Below are 22,611 nucleotides of genomic sequence, written 5' to 3' on the forward strand. Positions count from 1 at the left end.
CAGAACCGTTCTAATCATGCCGCACAGAAAAAATGACTTCCAACCCGATTTAATTAACTGATAAGAAACGGCTTCAAATTAATTTTTCAAGGATGTTAGATTTTGATTAAGAAACTCCTAAAAGAAATAGACGAATAATCAATTTTTTAATCAACTTACCCAAATGGTAACTGGTTAATATGATAATTCCAGCAATTAGGGCAAATATTGTCAAGCAGCAGTTTTCTATGCATCCTGTTAAAGGAATTATAATATCTTTACATCTAATTATCGTGGTGATTTAATTTTTTTGTATGGCTACCTCTCAATTTTACCATTCATTTTTTTCATCCACCATAGTAGGGATAATCAAATGAGAGTCAAAAAGCGTAATAAGATGAAACTTTCATAAGGACTCCCCTGAATAAGGCTTTTTTGGATTAGATAGATATTTAGGAAAAGGAAGTGGGTTGCTCAGAATGACATTACTTCTGTTAGTTTAACATGCAAAGCTGAGTCGAGATCTTTAGACGTATGATTGTTGTATTTCATCTGCTGATTAAAGTAGCTAATAGTTCCTGGATTCTCTGTGTGTATTCCCTCTTATTCACAAGCAGGTTGGGCAGATCATGTATATGTTCACAGTTTCAAACCCAGAAAGTTTAAAATAATCTATTTAAGCCTGGGAGAGAAAAACAGTTTCAACTCTGAATGAAAGATAGATTTGGCTGTTCGCTTGCTAGTGGATATAAAATGTTGGGGATTGTAAGTGTGTGTGTGTTTCCCTAATTGGACAGGTATTGTAGCAGAGGTGAAGAGGGGCAGTTAAAGAGGAGGGAGGGGATCGGGGGGGGGGGGGGGGGGGGGGGGGGGGGGGGGGGGGGGCACAGAGACAGAGCTAGCAGGGGGTCTGAGGCTTTAGGAGAGCATCAGAGAGACAAGGTTCTTTACTTCAAAGAAGGCTTACAGCCTGGACAAACTCTAACCATGCTCATATGCTACCACAACACACACTCCACATCCAGTGGCTCTTTTACTTGTCATGAGATGAAGATCCATCCCCTCTCACACTCCTCTCTTGGTCTCCGCTGTATCCCTTTTGCTCCCTGTGTGCTGAACATCAGTGGAATCGTGCATTCAGAGGGAAATATTGACAAAGCATTTGGAGAGATGGAATGGCTCTTTTAATTATATGCTGCTCTTATGATGCGTACTGTTCCTGTCTGGCTGCTTACACACACAAACACATGCATGCATATACGCACACACTCAGGCGAGCTGATCAACTGAATAGGTATTCCTGGCACAAGCCCCTGTACTGAGCACACATATTCAATTAGCAAAACTCATTAGCAAAACTTGGCATTTGTTGTTGTTTTTTTCTCCTCCTTGCTCAGAATTAATGGTTTTGATATGCTAATTAGCGGGTAATTTAATTTCAAAAGGCCTCAATTAACAGCAGCGTTGTGGACACGAGGAAGTTAAGCAGCATAATCTAATTTGCATTAGTAACGAGCAGGGAGTAATTAGTCTCTAATTAGCCACTTCAGACAGCACTTGTGTTTACTTTCCTAATGAAGTGGAGGGGCTTGCTTTTTCATACAGGGAAGCCTGCATGGGTACATGCAAGTGTGTTTATGAGAGGACATCTGTGCGTGTGTTTTGTGCATGAATGGTAAAGGGGGGGGGGGGGGGGGGGGGGTATTGGGGTGGGGAAGTGGATGGCACCAGTTCCAAAGTGGCATATGGCTTACAGTTTGGCTCCAGTTACACACATCCACACAAACTAACACTTCCAGAAACATGAACACACACAAGGGTCAGCCCCTGCTGTCTTATGTGATTGGACACATACAATCAGTAGTTTACAATCCATTGAAACATCTCTGTGAGCTCGCTTACACATGCCACAAGGGATTGATTGTGTGTGTTTGAGGGGGTTTATCTCCATAGTGTTTCCCCTGATGTCATTTTCAGTGTTGCAATAGCTTGCAATGTTTTGTTTATTTCTCTTTTGTGTATCCAGACATTTGATGCATTCTGTCCCAGATTTTTTTTTTATTGTGGAAAGTATAAATTGTTGTGATGATTTTACAGTTATTGGCTACTGGCCGATTAAATATAGAGTTTATTTCAGGATATGGTCTGCCTGGGTTGACAACAGTGGAACTAAAAAAAAGAAGGGCAAAAAAGCAAGATGCATGAGGAAATTGATAAACAAAAATGAACTGCTTTACACCAATATGATTTTTTTCCCCATCTATTAATATCTTTTAAATGTGCACATCCTGGGCAAGATTCAAGGAAACAGTGTACAAACAAGTGCAACTGTTTCTAAATAGATGATCTTAAGAGTTTTACATTCAGAGCTGTTCAAAAACAGGTTGAAAACAACAGCCTTCCTTCTGAGCCCCTCTTTTTGGAAAGGGAGACAGGGTGGAAGGGTTTAAAAGGGAGCAGCCTAGTGGGCTTTGGGGAGGGGGACCAGCAGCTGCCCTATTAGTCCAAATCTGTTGTTCAGAGAAGGTGGGAGGAGGGTGGAGCAAAACTGCTGAGTTTCCACAAAAGAGTGCACACACTTTTTTCACTTTGTGTGCATAAAAGGCTATGTTCTCAGATTATGCCGCAAATTAAAGTACGTTTAACCCTTAACACCTCTTTGGGCGTGGATCTTGTCTTATTTTTACCCATAATCCAATGCATATAGGACAGAGGAGACCATGGGGACCCCAATAATTGACAGCTGCCCTGATGGAAGGTGTTTTTCTGAAGACTTTTCCTCAGCTGTCCCGGGGTTTATAATAAGAGAGGTCACCAAGCTGGGTGACTTCCTGCTGCAAAGAGCAGGGTCAGAGCGCAGGCTGGCAGAGGTTGTCAGCACTCTGTGGACATGACCAGGAATGCACACAAAAAAACACACACAGTGGACATCAAACCATTGTGAAGAACTCATATGATTTACACGATCCATGAGCAGAAGCTGGAAAGACTTCAATAAATATAATGAATGAAGGCGCTGTGGTGATTATGAGCCTATTTCCAAAGCTGACCTCTACCCGAACACACATCCTCATAGATTTATAGGCACAAACATCCACAGATATGCACATATACACACAAACACTCTCATACACATCCATAAATAGGCAACTGATTTACAAATGAGCTGACCTGTGTGTTGGCCTTGCTCTCAGATAGGCTCACACCCCCGCCAGGATGCATAAATCACACTGGATATGCATATGCATGAGCATCTGAGGAGGTGGGATAAGTGTGTGTCTGTATGTGCAAATGTGTGTGTGAAAACCAGCCAGCAGCAGCGTTTGTATCGATCATTGAGGCTTAGTTAAGTGCCTTTTATTTCACTGAGTTAAAGTCAAGGACCATGGACAGGCCTCTCTCCAGTGTGTGTGTGTGTGTGTGTGTGTGTGTGTGTGTGTGTGTGTATTGCTTTTAAATGGAGAGAAATTAAGAAAGCAAGAAAAAAGAGGAAAAAGAACACTTTAACTGTTCTTTTCTCCCTCTTTTTAGTGGCATCTAGGAAAAGCACATCACATTAATGGAACAGAGATGACGTTTCACATCTTGTCTCTCTCTGGAAGAAGTTGGACCTTTGCCTGATGCGTGTGTGTATGATGTGAGCTGCTTTAACCTCCTCTTGTTTTATGGACTTATACATGGCTCTGGATCTCACTGCTGCTAGATTAATTTACACACCACTCACACATGCTTGCCAAATCTTCCTTTCTTTCTCCCTTTCTCCTTCTCTCTAAAGACAGAGCAGAAATTGCCTGGTGAGGTAAATAAATTACTTCCATCGATTGTTGTAGTTGTAGAGTGACTTTATCACAATTTGACTTGTCCAGATACAGATCAGCAAGTGACAGCATGTTTTTATAATGTGCCATTCTCTCAGTCTGTGTGTGTCTTAGTTTAAATGTGTGTGTGTGTGTGTGTGTGTGTGTACGTGCGTGTAGGAGTGTCTGCAAAATCAGAGTAAAATCGAAATGATTGGTATCTCAACATATTAAAAGTTATGCTAAGGTAAGTGTGTTGGCCACAAGCTGTGTCTGAGTGTGTGCGTTTAACTGAAACAACCTACCTTGTGCATATTGAACAGCAGATAAATTAGTGTGGAATTATTACAACAGGACCTTACAGCCCACCCTGTGGCCATGCAGGTTGTTGCACTGGTCTCTGATAGCCTTGCTGATAGATAGCATCTTAATGCACCTATGTAGATACCTACCTCTGATCAGTTTTATCTGCATAATTGTTATGTGTGTGAAACCTTTTAGGCATTTTACATTTTACTTCAAAGAGAGAGGTTGACCGTTCGCCGAACACTGAGGTCTCGAGCGGGTGCGCTTGTGCATGTAAATGTGTGTAGCTGTGTGGGACACATGCTGTTTTAATAGTTGCCCGCTGACGTTGCTGCAGAGGCCAAGAAGCCACCGTTAAAATGACAGGATTTGGAAAAACATTGAGGAAAAGCCTCATTTGTTTGTATTAAACTGTGGAAGAACTGACCAGTCAGGCAGCAAATGAGCGGCAAACAGCTGAAATATATCTGATTTTCTGGCTATGACTTTCTCTACGGCTTTTCCTCCCTCCTTCTGTTTGACTTAAATTGATCAATAAGGACTTTTTTTTTTTTTTTATCTGAACAGTTTTACTATTTTTCTCATGTAAATTATAAACATTAGTCAAACATTTTCTTTTTATTTACTCTTGAATGATATTCTTTGTATTTTGCTCTGATCAGGCTGTCTGTCATTTACACTATCAGGTTATTTTCTGAATCAGATGCACCTGATTGAGAATTAATTAGGCAGTGCAGAAGCATCCGGGTTGGGAGTTTAGGTTTGTTCGCCAGCTATTTTAGTAGCTAATTACTGAGGGGGAGAGTGTTAATTGGAATTCTCTTAGATAATGTGAACTCCTCTTCCCCTTTCTCCCCCTCCTCTACTTAAGTTTAATAGAAAACCTCATCACTTAGCAGACTCTCCTGCTCAGACTTTATCTTTTATTTAAAATATACATACTTGTATTTGTGTTTCTGACTGAGTCTCAGCTGTTGCATCGTAAGATATGTTCTGATCATGATGGATCTATGCATGTTTTAATACCCTGTAAAATAAGTATTCATATTTCATAAAAACAGGTGATGGATGGGGGTGTATATTTTTATAGACAAAGGATTTGATTAAGATCCTCGTAAAATTCACAATTAATGTTAATTGCATTCAAATTCATGTAAAAGCAGAATTTTAATAAAAAAACCTTTTGAAAGGACATTCAATTTATTTATTTATTTCCTTCTTGCTTAACTTTTGCTGAACATCTAATGAACAAAACCTGCATTTTGACTTTCTCCATAGCCTGGGGAGGAAGGGTAAAATGCTAATTATGTGGGAAGTTGGAGCATAAAAATACAAAAAAAAAAAAAAGATTTTAATTTAAAAAAAGGTTTCAGATGAAACAATAGTTGCATTTGGATGTTGTTATAATTGGAGCGAATGGCTGACTAGATAAACAGACTTCTGATGGTGGTGTAGGGGTGCACACTTGGGGGTCTTTTTCATATCTGTGCTCTGTTTAAAAATTAAACTCCTAACCAGCATAAAGCAGAGAAGGAAAAAATTAATATACAGCGAGAAAAGACTAATCAGAGATATGTGGTTCTATTGTAGTTCCTCTGTTGTGCTTAACTGTAACAAAAACATAATTTAACATCTTTACCTCAGCTTCAGCCACTCAGAACGGCTTGGCATACACACAGAGAACCTTACAGTATTTTAATATCACTGCTTGCATATTCTAATCCTGACACCTCTTGAAATATAATTCTTTCCTCTATTTTAAATCGCGGATGTGAAATTGCATTAAAGCAGGAGTGTGTGGGCATAAAGCAGGGATGTTAAATGGACATATGAATGCAGGGGTGAATCCTAACCTATTAAGTACTTTCCTTATTATTTCTGAAAGTGGAGCGTGGTAATTAGTTTGGTAGAAATCCTATAGTGGGGTGGAGGTATGGGTCTCAATAGTTGAGCCAAATTAATTTCTTCTGTCACCTTGAGCATACGTTCCTCTTAATAGGTTTAATTTATTTCATGGTGATTATCTTTTTTTTAACACTTGACTGTGATGTGCATATTCACAGCAAAATCCACTTCAACCCTCTGCACATGAATGGTATATTCATACCTAAATATGATATATCTACACATTGTCATTTCTTCTTGGCTGCTGAGTCTGTGTGATCTAAGCAATGGCACTGTGCCGTTTTCCCAGGGGTCCATGCTGCTGCAGCCTAGTTGTCTTGTGATCTGTGTGTCTGGCTATGAGCTCTGTTTTTCTCAGGAGTCACTCCAAGTCTTTTTAGTCCTAAAAGTTAACAGTCATTCTTGATGTTAAATCCATCAGAAACTTCCATGTGCCACGAGGTCATCTTAATAATCTACCCTGTGAGTTTGAGTGTGTGAAAGTGTGTGTGTGTGTGTGTGGGTGTGTGTGTGTTGGGGTTATGGTGGGCCATGGGAAAGTGGCATACCTACATGGATTAAAATGATCCCGTGGACACTTTCCGTGGGACATGCTAAGATTTCTTGTAAATTCAAGCACATTGTCATTTCTTAACATCTCACACACCCGGGGCCTCTTTCCATTCCAAACAACCTAAGTCGCTGTAAGATGAGTGAACGTTGATGGTAAGCTGTGTGTGTGTGTTGTGCTTGTATTGTGCCCCACCCCAGTGTGTTTAGTTCACTTCTGATCTAGCAGGAATCACTCCGCTTGCCCTCTCTGGTTTCAACTTACACTGGTAAATTACACCCAATCACTGAAATTACATCCTATGGACTCTCCCCCATTCTGTGTGTGTATGCGTGCATGCCGTGATTGTTGACGTCACCTCACAGAGCTGTTCTCGATGTCAGTTTTGATTAGGCCGAACGAAGTCCAACTGTTTTTGTGTTTTCATCATTTAGGGGAAGTAAAATGGAAACGCAGCTGTTTAGTGTGTGTGTGCGTTGGAGGAAATTGCTTTGCGTTGTGTGGCGGTGAATGCGTAAGACTGGTTGTCAGCCGGTGAGCACTAGAGACGCTGCATAGAGAAGCTGATGCACGAGTCTCGATTTTCGTTTGAGTGGCCGCAGTACAGGAAGCTTGAAGGGACAAAACTCAGATAGAGGCTGCATCCTGCCAGTTAGCACACCAGATGTCAGTTATTGTTGGACTAGGATTATGGCAATAACTGTAACTGGCTGACGCTTATGAGCATGTGTGTGTGTGTGTGTGTGTGTGTAAGTGAACTAACTCCAATGTGATCAATTTCAAACGATCTTCTTTTCTGGACGTGCTCCTTTTTTTATTACTCTTCTGGCACCTGCAGTGTTTTTTAGAATTCCGTTTCTCTTCTTCAGTTTTTCAGCATTTTGGAAATGTAAACACTTCTAAAATACATCCAGATGTTACCAGCTGTGCTCCGCCACCACAAACACTGGGCAGACAGTGTATGCGCGCGTGTGCAGCTCAAAGACTTCTTTCTCAGCTTTTCATTCTCAGACAGTCAAAGTGATTGCCTGGTTTTGTCGTGGTTTGCTGCTGCTTTTCTTGACTGTAAGCAGGTTTTTACATGTGTGTGTGTGTTTATTGAAGATGATTACAGTGGTTGTTAGGAGCTGATGTGTGGCTTTATGAAAGAAGGAAAAGTCATAAGTGACACATTGTGACAAAGGCAGTGATTTCATATGGCCATTGACCTTACGGCAATCCCATAATGTGTCTCTCAGTCGCCTCCTATCCTGTGCTGACTCACACACATGCACATCAACACTCAAACTCTAATGAAACAAAGACGAGCATTTTGAATGGCTTCTCAGAGATTTGTTATTATAAGATATTTGACTCAATGTTGGCAACACTGAGAATGGTCTTTTTGTAAGATGACAGGTGAGAATGTGAGTTTACAAAATGCCATTTAACATATCTACACATGTATAACTACACACACACACACACACCTGTGTGGCATGGACCTAATTAGCAGATGCCCTTATAGCATCTTATAATGATATATTATTCCTGGTATTATTTTCATCTTCCCTTACACAATTGCTCCTATACACAACAGGTGAACACACTTAAATGTCAGCATCATGCGGCTTCAGATGTTTCACCGTACTGTATGTTTTTGTGCATGTGTGTGCACACAAGTGTGTATTTATTCATGCACCATGGTCATGCTGAAATCTTGCTCCTTGGGGAGTAATTACAGAAGAGGTTTTCTGGCCGTTTTCTCTCATTAATGTGAATATGGAGGGGAGTCGTAGAACCTTACTTAGCATGTGCAGCACACACACAAAACACACATAGGCGCGGTGTGCGTTAGGCACAAGTCCACACATGAGCACATTGCTGGAGCTAATGGCATGACTTAAGTCTGGAGGTACATGGTGCACTTCTTTCACCACAAGTCTATTTCAGCCATTGCTTCATTGTATACACTTGCACTGTGTGTTTGCACGTGTTTGTGTGTGTTTCTCCTGTTCTGCAGCATCTGGCCAGAGCCTAACTCGGCCCTTCAATTCAAACTTCAGGTTGTTTGTTTGGGTTTGTCCTTGCAAACACACCATTAGTCCTGCCCTCCGCGTTGAGGACTATTCCTGGCTTCGGTTTGACTTTAGCCCAGGCCTGCTGCCTGGATCCCTGGAGGTCCCTGGAGGCAAACTCCAGTCCTACTAGAATCCAGGAAGATTCGAACCACAGCGAACCGCCCAGCCACCACAGTGAAACTCTAGCAGCTTCAACCGGGGCCGCCCCACAGCAAGCCTTAAATGTCAACTGAGGGCTTCAATGCGTGTTTCCTACAATGTTTGTTTTCTGTTTGATGGTTAACAGGTCACGAGGCAACAGGTCCACCTATTTAGCAAACAAATAGGAATGGACAAGAAATAAGTCTGTGGCTAACACTCAACTGATGGAAAAAGATCTGAAAAAGAGACATGAAAAGTAAAGGGAAAAAAGAAAGAGAGTGAGAGTCCACAGAGAGAAGGAGAAAACAACAAAGGTGGTTAGGACAAAAGCAGAATTGTATCACTGAAATGACTTGCGAGTTGAAAGCCTTAAAAGTCCTCCCCTGAGCCAGATCATAAAGCCCATAGAGGGGTTTGGCAGCCGAGCTCAGAGCCAGACAGGCCTGGCAGTCGAGCCCGGAGAGCTTCCAGTAACAGGAGATGTAAAAATCAATTTGCCGTGAAAAGGGTAAACAATCGGAAATGACAAATATGCAGGTTCTTTCCACAACTCTTTTTTTCATCACTTTTAATTTTCAGTGTTATTACAGAAGACAAATGCAGGAGAATGACTAGTCAAGAGGGATGACAGAATACCCCCCCCCCCTCACCCCCACCCCCACCCCACTACCTTGAATAGTCAGCCTGACTTTTGGAGTTATTAGCTGAAATACACAAATCTGTATTAGCAGAGATGTCATCAGCACACCTCAAAGCACATGAGCATCGGTCAGCACTTCTGATTAAGAGGACAAGGTCGATAAAATCATGTGAATAGAGAAACAACTCAGGGATGAGGAGATGGCAGAAAGAAGGGGGAGTGAATCCTCGGGGGCCTGTTTGGTGGTTAGGGGCCCTTGGGGGTCCCAGAGGAGAGGTCCATTAGTTGAACGATCTGAGCCTGGGGGAGCTGGTACTGTGGCAGGCCTTCAAGGCAGGGGCTAGTCTGTTTAGCAGCAGTTTGTCTGCATTGCTCATGACATTGATCCAGTGTTGAGCTGCAACCGTAGGAAAGCTCTTTGCTGCTGAATAGGCCGAGCTGCACAGTATTGATAAGGCAGAGTGGACCAGTGGAGATCCCTGCACCCTGATGGTCATTTAGTTAAGACAGACAGATCTTGTTCAATACATACACCCCACAGCTACCCTATGGCATGTTAAATTGGTGCGTTTCTGTGTGAGTTAGTTTCTTTCTCTTTGTTATTTCTATTTGACATGTCAGCTGTGACAAGCTGGAAGAGAAATTAAAAGGGGGAAAATGATCAAGTGAGAAAATAAACATGTTTCCCAGGCCCATTATCCCACTTCTATTGCCCCAAGAAATTCCCCTACACACATGCACACACTTTCTGAAATTTGCTGAAACTTTAAAAAAAGGGTCACAACGGGGCATTGTGACTTGAGAGAGAGGTGAAGATGACGGAGGAGAAATACCCATTAGTGTCCTCTCTTAAATCTGTGTGTTTTAGATTAAAACACATTAGGAGGATGCTGTTAAACAGCGTGTGTGTGCGCATGTGAGGTTTCTGCTCTCATTTTAAAGCACCCATGTGGGTTTCCACTGTAGAATATGTATGTTTTGTGGTTGTTGTGTTTGTACAACATGAGTCGCTGGGCGCTCACAAACAAAACAGCTTGAATCCTCTGCACAGAAGCCATCAATTCTTAATGAGATAATGACATGCTAACATCCTCACAGCAGCAGCTCTGTTTACAGATGAAGACAAACCACAAACAAGACACAGACACACTGAGCCCTTTAAGCTTTCTTTCTTCACAGCTTTCTTTCCCCCCCTTCCCTTCTCTCTTGGTACGACTTTGTGCATTGGCCAAAAACCTTGTGAGGATAACAGGTGGAGAACATCTTGATGGTGTATGTTTGCATGTGTGTGTGTGTGTGTGCATGTGTGTATGCACAGTGTGTCTATCTAATAGGCAAGCACATACACAGTAATGAGACAGGCGCTGTAATGTGGCTGCAGACCAGATTCCCTAATAAGAGAAAAATGTTGTCCGTGGCATCCAGAGTTTTCCACTGGAATCACACATTCATCCAGCCTGTTTCCTGCCCTGAGGTCTTCCTCTCAACATGAGGAGATGAGGAGAGGGAACCCTCTGTCTCCTTCTCTGGCTCCCTGCTCCTCCCACTGTCCCTCTCCCGTCCCTGGCTATATCCTTTTTTTTCTCATCCTTTTCATCACTTTTTTCCACCCTCTTCTATCAGTAAGAGTTACTTAATGTGGGCTATTGAGCTCTGTCTTCTCTTTCTCTCTGATGGATTGAGTTAGTCAGCTTCTGGAGTGACACAAGCACATGACTCACAAAGTGAGTCAGGCCAATTCAGGCTCTATTCCTCAGGAAGTGGCGGTGGATTAGGCAAAAAGGTGTCTTTCTCAGACTGGTACAGGAAAACACACACATATGCACACATACAGCTAAGTAAGAATTAAAAAAAGGTGGTTCACTAAATCTTGGAATTAATGAAATTCTTAGTCTGGCTGCAGTGCAACTTTAAACAAACCAAGACAGAAGTTTAAAAATTCACATTCAAATACTTTAACCTTGAAATCTCCCCTTGCCAAGGCACCAGCTCCCTCTTTTTTTCATCTGTTAAATGTTTGAGTGTTTGATAGTTTGAGGTCTATAGCAGAACCCGCCCGGGAATTAATGTCATTCATATGCCCTGCGGAAATTACTTTTGAAATGCATATAATCTAAAACATGCAAATGAGGCTGACTTTGTGCACCCTGTTTAATATGAATTATCATTTTGTGAATACCTATTATTACTGCGTACATTTCTCCAATTATATTGTTCTTTTTTTGTCACTTTTGCAAAGGGACGCACATGAGCACATCACGAGCGCCGGGAACGAGCACATGCACATGCTTGGTCACATGCAGCAACTTTCACACTCACATACACACATGAAGAAATGTCTTTGTGATGGGTGCATTTTAATGAGTAGTAATAAGGATGGTAATGACCCAGTCCACTTCTCTCTCCCTCTACTTCTCTGCATCTTTTGCCCACAGCCTGTCACATGGCTGTTAGTTTACATAAAGCCAATGGGAAGAGATCATTTAAAAACTAAAGGCTACATGTAGCAGCATTTTGCAGATTTTGCACTAATTTACCATTCAAAAACTCTTTTAACAGCAAATGAAAATAACAAGGCAAGAAATACAAGTGTTGCTCATCCAATTTTCATTAAGTGACTGAAATATTGATGTGCTCTAAAAGTAAGCAGTGCATGTTTAGTTTGTCTCTTCCTTTTCTGTTCTGGTGAAAGAGCACTGTTATTAATGTCCTTGTCCAAGAGGCAGACATTTTTTTTTTTTTTTGCTCTCTCCTCCTAAATTGAATTGAAGGCATCCCTTTTTCAAATGCATTACTCTATTAATTTATTTATACTACGCCATAAATTATTCTATTAATATTAGCATGTTCCAAATTAGTATGAACTCTCTCAATGTTCCTTCTACTTCTATTAATTAGTATGCTTGTCACTATAACAAAGATTTTTCTTTCTCTGATAAATTATAAAGGAGACATTTTTTAATACAATGAGAACTGCCTGAGAAATTATTAATATTTTAGTTGCGGCCTGTAAGACAAAAGTAAGGAGAAAAGAGCAAAAAGAACAGAAAACTAACAATAACATGGAATATATTATAGGCTGGCATTGGTATGCAACAGTGTTGATTTTTATTTTGCTTTTTTAAAAGAAATGGGGTTGGGAGGGGTGGGGGATGCTCCCATGTGTGTGCTCAGCCATATTGAATGCTCAGGGATATCATCTTGTTTTAGCACTTTTGGATAGGATGTGAGTTAATTACCTCTGTAACAGCTTGGACCAAGTTCAAAAGTACTAAAATTCAATTAATTTGAGAACTGGACATGCTATCATTCTCTCTGCATGTCTCCTTTAAAGTCTAGCCTGTTTTTACTGTGGACTTATTCAATTATATTTGATTAAACTCGCTCTGATCCAATCTATTAATTAACTAGGAAATGCAAAGTGCCCAACTTGAAAGCCGATGTATAAAATTATATCATGTCCACTTTGATATTTATTTATTTATAATTTTTTTTAACACCACTATTTTTAAACCCGTTGTAACCCTTTATTATTGTACGTTGCTGTTGCCCATTTTTCAGGTAATATTAAATCTGTTCATTTTATCTGCCTTGTAATGCAAATTTTGATCATAAATGAAATTATTTCTCTCCTAAAGGCAACTGCGGCACATTTACGTCTTCATAGAAAACGTCTCCCTTTTCTGTTTCTTTCACAATTTTGCCTTTCAATAAAATATAATTTGTCCCATGTAATTAAATTTAGGGACTTGGTAATGTATTCAGTGACGGTAGAGGAAATCAGTGTCAGGAGTGGATCACTTTCTTGTTAAAATATTAACTGAAGGAAATTCCACTTTTCACACACACCTGCGAAAGACATGCACATGCATTTCTTTCTATCAGATGTAAAAAAGACATAGGGACTCCAGCCTGTAATTGTGTTTGCATTTGGGCATTTATGAATTCTAGCTCCGAGAATCAAATAGTTCACATTCCCTACACACAGTTTACATGTCACATCTGTCGCTCAAACACAAAAATTAAATCTCAATCCACTTAAGTTTGGGTTTATTCATCTATTTTACGTTCATGTCACGTGTCCGTTTCCCCACTGACGCCTTGCCTGTGTTTTCTGAAGAATTTCTCTTCTTTTCCCTTTCTCACCCCCCCACCCTCTCTGCCCCACAACCCCCTTTCACAGTGAAGGTCATTCTAATAAAGAGCTCTCATAGGACAGAGCTGCTAATTGCTCCGCGGCACTCTAGCTGGTTTCAGATCTAAATAAAGGCACATTGCCTTTTTTTCAAAAGCTCTTTTTCTTTTTGCCCTGCATTCCTTCTCACCCCTGTTCCACCGTTTTCAGTACAATCTGAGTTACATCTGTGTGGACTGTCACACCTTGACCATAGCCCTCTCTGCTTCTTAGGACAGAGGGGAGAGATGAAGGTGGAAGCTGGAATTTTTCACCTTCCTGATCACAGCATGGTTTTCAGTATGCAAACTAGAGCACACACATGCACACGTCTGAGCTTTACCTCTTTAGGAATGTACAACCCGTGATTTCGAGCTCAGATAAATGAGGTGTGCATGAAGTCCTCTCCTTCTACAAATATTTGTGTGTATCTTTGTGTCTGTCTCCATTATTTTGAACAGACAGCAGTCTGCATGCTGGTAAATCACTTACTGCACTCTAAAAGAAGGGTCGAGGTGAAGGCAGGAGTGAATGTTTGCCCCGGTCATACACACATACGGAACGATCTCATCGGTGCGGAATGTGCTGTGTGTTTACCTATGGCTCCAGAACCCACCTGACCGAGGGAGGCTAATCTTTATGGGCTCTGTAAACAGGGACTTTGTCTTCAGAGAACTGCAGGCAGCCAAGCAGACTCCCAATTCACACATGCGTATGCATATACATATGACTGCTATAGTGGAGGTGGGGGTGAGGGGTGTGGTGGGAGAACAGATAAAATAGATTACTGTACAACAATACAGACAGAAACTACAGACAGTTGCCAGGAATTTACTTACATGATTTAAAGCACTCAGTCAAAAGAAATGCCATTAGGTGAACAGTCTTGCAAAAGTAAAAAAGAACTCACCATTATAACTTCATGGAGGATTGTCTTATCACAATCACCTCTTCCCTTTACTTTTCAGCATAACCAGTGGTATCTTAGCCAGCTGCACAACACACTGGAAGTCATACCTGCATACCTGTAGGTCAGTGCAGCTTACCTCTCTTTCGATGTAGGTGATACTCTTTGAAGCCAGCCAGCCAACCAGCCAGTTGTACATATTGGCCCACATCTAACCGACTATCTGTCTGTGGGATAATGGAGTTCACCTGTTAGCACTGGAGCTGGGCCAGGGCAGCCACAAACATCTTGTATTAGCCCTTTGCTGTTAGCCAACCTGTTAGCGATGGCTGGCAGCCAACGTAGCCTGGAGCAGTACTATTAGCTGCTAGCTGTAGCCCCGTCTGCAAGTCTACCTGGCTGATCTGGTCTTGTATGCTGCTGCAAATTTGACGGGTTTATAGTTACAGCCAGCTGCTAAAGAAACAGCCCAAGTTGGGAAGGTAAATGATGGAAAACTATTTTTTGCACTGTGATGACATGTGTATGCAAACTTCTGTGTTTTATTTAATTTCTTTTTACTTTTCCCTGACCTAATTCTTTTTTATTGATGCTAAAACATGTTAGTTCACAAGCACCACATAGATGTCTCTAATCCCACCACTCTATTTCTTTTTCTTCCTTTGTCATCCGTTTAAAGTCAAAGAATAGAGTTGCTGGGATACCTAGATTTTTTTTTTTTTTTTTTTTTTTTTTTTTCTTGTAGACAAAAAAAGAAAAAACAAAACAAAATGACTAAAAGTCATCTGTATCACAGCAATGCAGGTCTGGGTCTGGGAATATGTTTTAAAAATGCATGAAGTGTCTGACAGACATTCATTTAATTGCATTAAATTGTTGTGAACAACTCCTTTCCACATGCTTTGGCATGCACATAATATCCTTATTAGTTAAATAGTCAATTATCCACTTGCATGGGAAGGTAAAGAGGAAGGTGGTTGTGCAGCAGTATATGCTGTTTAAGAGCTTCAGAGCTGAAGTCAAAACTCTGAGACTATGATTGTACAAGAACGCCTCTCTTTAATGGTCAAATGGTTGCTACTGCATTTGCAGCAAAATTAATAATGCAAGACATATTTACTCATTTTTTGTTTTCTACACACAGCACCATAACGTACTACAGTTTTCCTTTAAATGAAATATTTTCCTAGATCTGGTAGTTGGGTTTGTTCTGGGGTTTGGGGTTATGTTAGATTCCCTCAGGGCCAGTGTAACCGTTTACTTAGTGGAGGATTCTTTTCCAGATTGCAAAGCAAGATTGGGAGAATGTGGGTGAGTGACTTGTGTTTATTAAATTGTGATCGGTCTTTATATGTCAACATTCATGTCCCTGTCAGAGCATATATACAGAAGAGAAGCTAAGAATCATTGTAATGCCTCTTCAGAGACAAAACCCCGAGCTGCTCTACTGACAGTTAATAGGAGATTTTTGTGGACACAGTGATGGCAACCACAGTTATTTCTTTCTTTTTAAAATCCATGATTGCTAGTTGTAATGAAATTAAGTCCCTTTGGGTGTAATAGACAAATGTTTTATAAATCCACAAAGTCCCTCACTGTCAACAGAGGCTCCTCAAATTTCTGTTTCCTGATTACAAAACAGGTTAGAGCTCCTGCTTCTCTGATACGTTGTCTCTAGAAGAGTGTTTCTCTTGCTCACAAATATTGATTGAACTATCAGAGATCATAGGAATAACCTATGTGGATTCTATTTCAGGGTGATGACTTTAATGTTTTCCAGGATTGAACCTGCCACTATAACCAGAGGGAGAAAGACAGCAAGCAGAGTGCAGGAGAGATAATTCAATAGTCAGATGAAAGTAGATGGATGATGGAGTGTAGATACTGGTACAGACATTTTTTCCTAACCCCCTCCCTCCTCTGCTCCCTCTGCCTCCCACCCTTATTCCCTTAGTTCTTTGCCTAATAAGCAGCGTTCCTGTGAGCTGATGCAAGGCGGAGGAAACAGAACAGGCGTTCTGGGACTGCTGGAAATATTCCCACATGAGGCATAACATGATAAAGACTTATTATCTCACTAAGCTGCTGTAAACACAGATGCACACATAAATACTGTACACAACTCCCTCTGCTTCACACACAAACACGTGGAAAGTGAAACTGGCCCAGCTTAATGTTTCTGACGAGCAGTGACCAGGAGGAATCTGACAGAGCCAATCCCTCGGACAAAGCCTGAGAGGCAGCCGTGGTGAGCCTGCTCACTGGGCATTTGGCTCGGCTCGTTTGAACTCCACACACTGAGAGTGGTGGGAAGGAACAGGGAGAGTTGAGTTCTGATTATTATTAGGGCAACATTTTCGGGAACTTCTGAACAAGCAACGTGTCTTAACAGGACTCATCTTAACTCCTCTCCGCTCATCAATCACACCAGACACACACATAAACACATGCACCCAGCATTTGCAGTGAGCTAATCCATTAAAGTACAAAGGTAGGTGTCAGCCTCTTAGACAAACACACACACGTATACATACACCAGAGTCATCAGAAACATGTTGAGTCCCATTTCCCTTCTTCTCTTCTCCATCCCAATTAAAAGGCAAAGGAGGCCTTTTATTTTCCTCTCTTCCAAACACATTCTTTATCTCTCTGATCTGCGCTCCTCCCTCCCTCGCTCAGTCCCCTCGGGGTAGTGGGAATGTCTCTCCCCACACACTCTCAGGTCAGGGGTTCAGCTAGAGAGGGTTTGAGCTTGTATGGGATTGGGAGTGCGAGAAAAAGACACAGAGAGAGTGAGCAGCGGGTTGAGGCAGGCCTCTGCATGGGCAGCTCCTCTTTGCTGCCAGAAACACTTAAACTTATAGCTCTGTGCGTGCGCGCGCATGTGCGTATCATAACCCTAATCAGAGACTTCGGGGTAGATTTATGCCCCTGCCTTTTTCTCGACCTCCATTACACTAGCTTATATACACCCATTACAGGATATGACAGAGTACACACCCTTTAGACGAGCATACCACCACACTGCCTGCGTGTGAAAAGAGGGCACTCCCCATTTCCCCATTAGGTCCTTGTCCACCTGCAAGCTCTGTCTCTTGGCCTGTCTTTATCTCTCTTCCCCTCATTGCTAATAAGGTCAATGAGAAAGAGTAAGAAGCAGATGGGTTTACAGTACATTACTGCACAGCACAGTATAGCTTGGGCTAGATAGCGGCTGATGATTCATGCTTAGTGAGATGTGTGATGATGTGAGGAGTTTCTATTGCAGTGCAAAGTCACTGGACTGTGCGGCAAGATCTGTTGATCACTCAGCACTATGCACTGCTTCCTAATATTACCTTAGGGAGTAGTTTGAACTATCAGGGGTCTGGATGAAGTAGGAAGGGGATGGGAGGAGGGAAAATGAATGAGGAAGAAAAAAGGAGTAAGGTGGGAGATTAAGTGACTAGCTTTAAATGTCACAATAACGCTCTACTTCTCACTCCTAACATCACAGGCGGCTGGGTGCCAGGAGGGAGAGTCAATGGGGAGAAAAAAATATTGCTGTAAGATTTGTGGCTCTCAAGTGGTGCGGCTTGTTGGGGAGAAGCCTTGAACTGGTAAAATCTGTTAGCAAATCAAACAGCTTATTATCTTTAGAACAAGACATACAAAAGCTCATATATGACTTTGTACAGAGCCGTTAACAAAGATAGTCTCACCACATAGTCGACTCAGTATCAGTTGTTTGCAGTTTTAGAAGGTTTCACTGTTTAACATCTTTTGTGGTTATCTAAACGAAGAGCATGTAAAATCTCAGACCTTTTCACTGAAGCAGTGATGACTGCTTTAGGCATGACTTGTCATCCTGATCAACATCTAGATGGAGGTAAGGCTTGTTGTTTTTAAGGTGCAGACTCATGTTGATTTAGCATATTGCCTGCCTATTTCTTTACGCAAAAGAGTTACAAATTTTTGGTCATTTTACATATTTCTCTGAGGTGAAGCTGAGTATCATTTCCCAAAATAAGACACATACACGGTCATGTTATATCTAAAAAAAACACTTGGAAAATATAACCAAGCAATTAGCTTAGCAAAGTGCAGCTTGAGTAAGAATAAATATTTTTGTAATTTGAGTGAAGAAGTTTTTTTTTTTTAACAAGTAAGCCCACCAAACTATCTGCATGCACACACCTGTATCACACACATACACAAACATGCTCATGTTCCTGACCATCTGCAAGCATCTGGCAAAATTCCATTAACAAAGCCACCAGCGATCTCTCACACCCTCACCTGCTGTCAGTCTCAACAGATTTGAAAATATATGCATGTACACACACATACACACACACAGAGGTTCACACACTCTTGCCTCAGAGGAAAAGAAAAGTTAGATTCTCTCATGAAATGGCTTTTATTGTTTCCCCAGAAGGCATGGGTTGTGTGCCTCTGAAACACACACAGTCTCACACAGACAGCGGGTAGAATGCCTCGATGGCGTTTTGTGTACCCACTCAGGGTTGCCGAAATAAAAGCTGCAGAACTTTCCCCTTTAAAAGTATGCACTTGTGTGTGTGTGTGTGTGTTAATTTCTAAAACTGGATGAGGCAGAAAGACGAGATTGAGCTCGTCATTAGCTGTTCACAGCCTGCGTGCTTGTATGAAGGTTTGTTTTGTTTTGTATTAGCTGACTCGTGTGTGAGCTCTGCACACGGAAATGTGTGTCTCTGTGTCTCGACTCTCCCACGCTCAAACGGCTAACGATGGCAAATGCTCCTGTGTGTTTGTGAGGCGTTGTTTCTCAAAAACAACAACACATCCAGGAACAGCTCGTTTTGTCAGGTTTTGTGGAAGGAACACGCTCTAATTAGAGAGGCCCTCTGAAGGAGCATCAAATAGATCTGTCTCAAAGACCAACCTACTCCTGGCTCACACACAGCGCACACATGCCACCTCTGATTATTGGAGAAATGTGTGTGTTATTTAACTATATAGCAGAGTATTAACAGCCTTGTCAGTTTAGATTTGCTGCTTATCTGATCCTAATCCATGAGTGCGTTCCTATACACACATTCACATGCATACAGAAGAGTGTCAGCTATAGGTGTTGCTTTGTGACCTCTTGGGGATGTTTGTATGTAGATGGTTCATGACCAAAAGCCCTTTTTAACAAAGTAGACATGTGCACGTTTAAACACACATAATTCAACTCTTTATCTTTTCTTATAATTACTTTCGTTTGCTGCTTTGTTTGTTTAAACAGGTGAGAGCAGGCATTCTGCTCAAGCTGCCCAGGCCAGTTTTGTTCAATCTTTGCTGTGTTGTCATCCACTTTCCTCTCAGGTGCCAGTGATGATGGTGGAATCAGCTTCTGAGACCATTCGAACAACACCGTCCAACCAGAACGGAGTCAGCAGCCTTAGCAGCCAGTCAGATGGAGGGGGAGGTAGAGAGGGTGGGTCCAACGGAGACACCAATGGAGAGATCAGCCCGGTCGACTTACTGCATCTACAACAGCAACAGGTGTGTGTGTGTGTGTGTGTGTGGTGCTTGCTGATTGCGCATGTTTCGAGGCCTTTGTGTGTTCTTGTGCGCATGTCAAGCATGCATTTGGGATTATGCTTACCAGGTGGACATGTTTTGCAACACCTCCCAATTGTGCAACTTATGAACAAATGTACTTTACATTTTGTAGGACAGCATGTACACACTGGGTTGTTATATAACATACAGATGTGTCAACCCTTATTTGGCTAGACTCTGGTAACTGTCACTTTTTCTTATACGTGCATTGAAAAGCTCTGACAAGTTGGCTCATCACTGCTTTAATTATCCACTTCATAGTCTGCCAGCTAATTCCACTGGGACACAATTCACCATAAGAATTCATACACATGACGTTCTCACTCATATATTATTACATTGTGTGAAAATAAGAAGCAGTACCTGTTTAGATGGGAAAAAAACAGGTTTGCATTGTGGGAATTGCCCACACACAATCCATGTATACCAGACTTGGCTGCTTAAGGAGTGTGAATGTGTATTAAAGTTGGGGGAGTCAACTCTTACTTTTTTATTCTAACTGATCCATGAAAGCATTGCTTAGTAGTGTTAGTTATGCTTTTTATCTCCTTTTCCTCAGTCTTACTCCAAGTCTTGCTTACACACACACACACACACACACACACTTGCTGGCCACTGTGTCAAATGGAATTTCCAAACTTTTCCCGGAACGTCTTGGATCAAATTCTTCATTGTATTTCTCATTCCCTTTAAAATACACATAACTCTGCTGATTGCTCTCTGAAGGACCTTGGCCTTCACAGAGACCACACATACATACACACACACACACACACACACAGCACTTCAAAAATATTTTTTCATCCAGAGGTCTCCATATTAGTCATTTTTCCATAACCGAACAAAAATGTCCGCTGGTCAGCTAATGATGGAAACCTGCTGATTCATGTTTTTCAGTCACTTGTGTGGCATTTGCTGAAAGATGACACACATTTACTGATTAGTTCTTCTCTTATTTATTTTTCAAGCATATTTAAGCTTATAGGCAATGTGTGTTTTTATGTGTCCACCCTTCACATAGGGTCAGTCTAAGTTCTGGGCTCATCACCTGAATCTGTAATTGAGGAAACCCAGGGGCAAAAAAAATCAGGGTTTCCTCCCTGCTGCTAAAATTATTCCCTCTAATTATAATGACGGAGCCTTAGGTGGATGAAGAACACTCAGAGCCCTTCACTCTCCCTCCTCCTTCCTCTGACTGCATCCTCACCCTGCTTCCTCAGCAACCTTCAGCCGAGGACACACACATATGCACACATATTAACACCAAACCTCAAACTCATACAAAGCAGGTCTTTATTCTCCTGGACGGGCCTATGCTCTCTATGTTTTTGCACCTGTGTGTGTGTGTGTGTGTGTGTGTGTGTGTGTGTGCACCCTGGTATTTCCTCTCTTGAGCGGGTTACCAACCACAAACATAGCTCCCTCTCTCTTTCCATCTTTTTCTCTTCCTCTCATGCACTGTACTTCTTTTTCCTTCTATCTGCTATAGACCACAAAAGACAAGCACAACCTTTCCTCCAGATCCCAAAACTCACTTCACAAGAAGTATTACATCTACATACATGTGTCTGAACGGTCACATTCATTTCAGTTCCCATTTAAGAATTCTTTCTTTAAAGCTTTAACGAGTAGTGTGAGTTTTCTTTAAAGATTATACTACCATTCAAAAGTTTGGGGTCACTTCCCTATTGAATCCCATGGCAAAGTAACCCCAAACTTTTGAACGGTAGTGTATATATATATATATATATATATATATATATATATATATATATATATATATATATATATATATATAATATGTGCAATGATCTGTCTATTTAGAATCAGTAATGAACTTTTGAAAAACAGAAAAGTGAGTTAAGTCAAACTTTTTAAATAGAAATTGGAATACCACAAAAATCCCTCAACTGACATGTGCAGATAATTTCCTCTTTCTGTAAGAGACATTTGCCTTTCATTCATAATTCCATTACATCTCTGGTTTATACAGTTTTGCCGTGGTAGAGCTGGGTGGCCTTAGATGCTTTATATTTAGCCAGAGCCTCCCACCTGAATGTCTTGGATATACTTCTTCCTCCTTCTCTTGCTTCTTCCTCCTCCACGCTTCAGTCTCTCACCTGAAGGTGTAGTGCAGGCCACTGTTTGTGCCTAAACACCATGCCGGTGTGCGCTGGAGCAGAAAAAACACACAGACACTCTTGCACACACTGACACACAGAACTCCTGACAGTGTGGTGGTGTCAGAACACAAAGACGTCTTTTCCTCAGGGCCCTTGGGAACCTGAAAGAAATCGCAGCCATAGTCAGTCATCAAACCCTAAGCTGGCTTCTGTCTGTGTTCTGCACATTCGATAGATAGATAGATAGATAGATAGATAGATAGATAGATAGATAGATAGATAGATAGATAGATAGATAGATAGATAGATAGATAGATAGATAGATAGATAGATAGATAGATAGACAGACAGACAGACAGACAGACAGACAGACAGATACATAGATAGATAGATACATAAATACATAGATACATAAATACATAGATACATAGATAGGGAACTGGGTGAGGGGAGAGGGGGGT

General features: G+C 41.4%; 1 protein-coding gene across 2 annotated transcripts in view; it reads left to right on the forward strand.

Moving 5' to 3' along the window:
• Nucleotides 1–22,611, forward strand: part of foxp4 (forkhead box P4) — an 86,115-nt gene that overhangs the window by 11,982 nt on the left and 51,522 nt on the right. For both annotated transcript variants that reach the window (XM_041980332.1, XM_041980333.1), the window contains exon 2: nt 19,788–19,967. In XM_041980332.1, coding sequence (XP_041836266.1) covers nt 19,797–19,967 — 171 coding nt within the window. In that variant the 5' untranslated portion in view covers nt 19,788–19,796. The remainder of the gene's footprint in view (nt 1–19,787; nt 19,968–22,611) is intronic.

Source organism: Melanotaenia boesemani, chromosome 3 (assembly GCF_017639745.1).
Source record: "Melanotaenia boesemani isolate fMelBoe1 chromosome 3, fMelBoe1.pri, whole genome shotgun sequence".
Taxonomy (NCBI): domain Eukaryota; kingdom Metazoa; phylum Chordata; class Actinopteri; order Atheriniformes; family Melanotaeniidae; genus Melanotaenia; species Melanotaenia boesemani.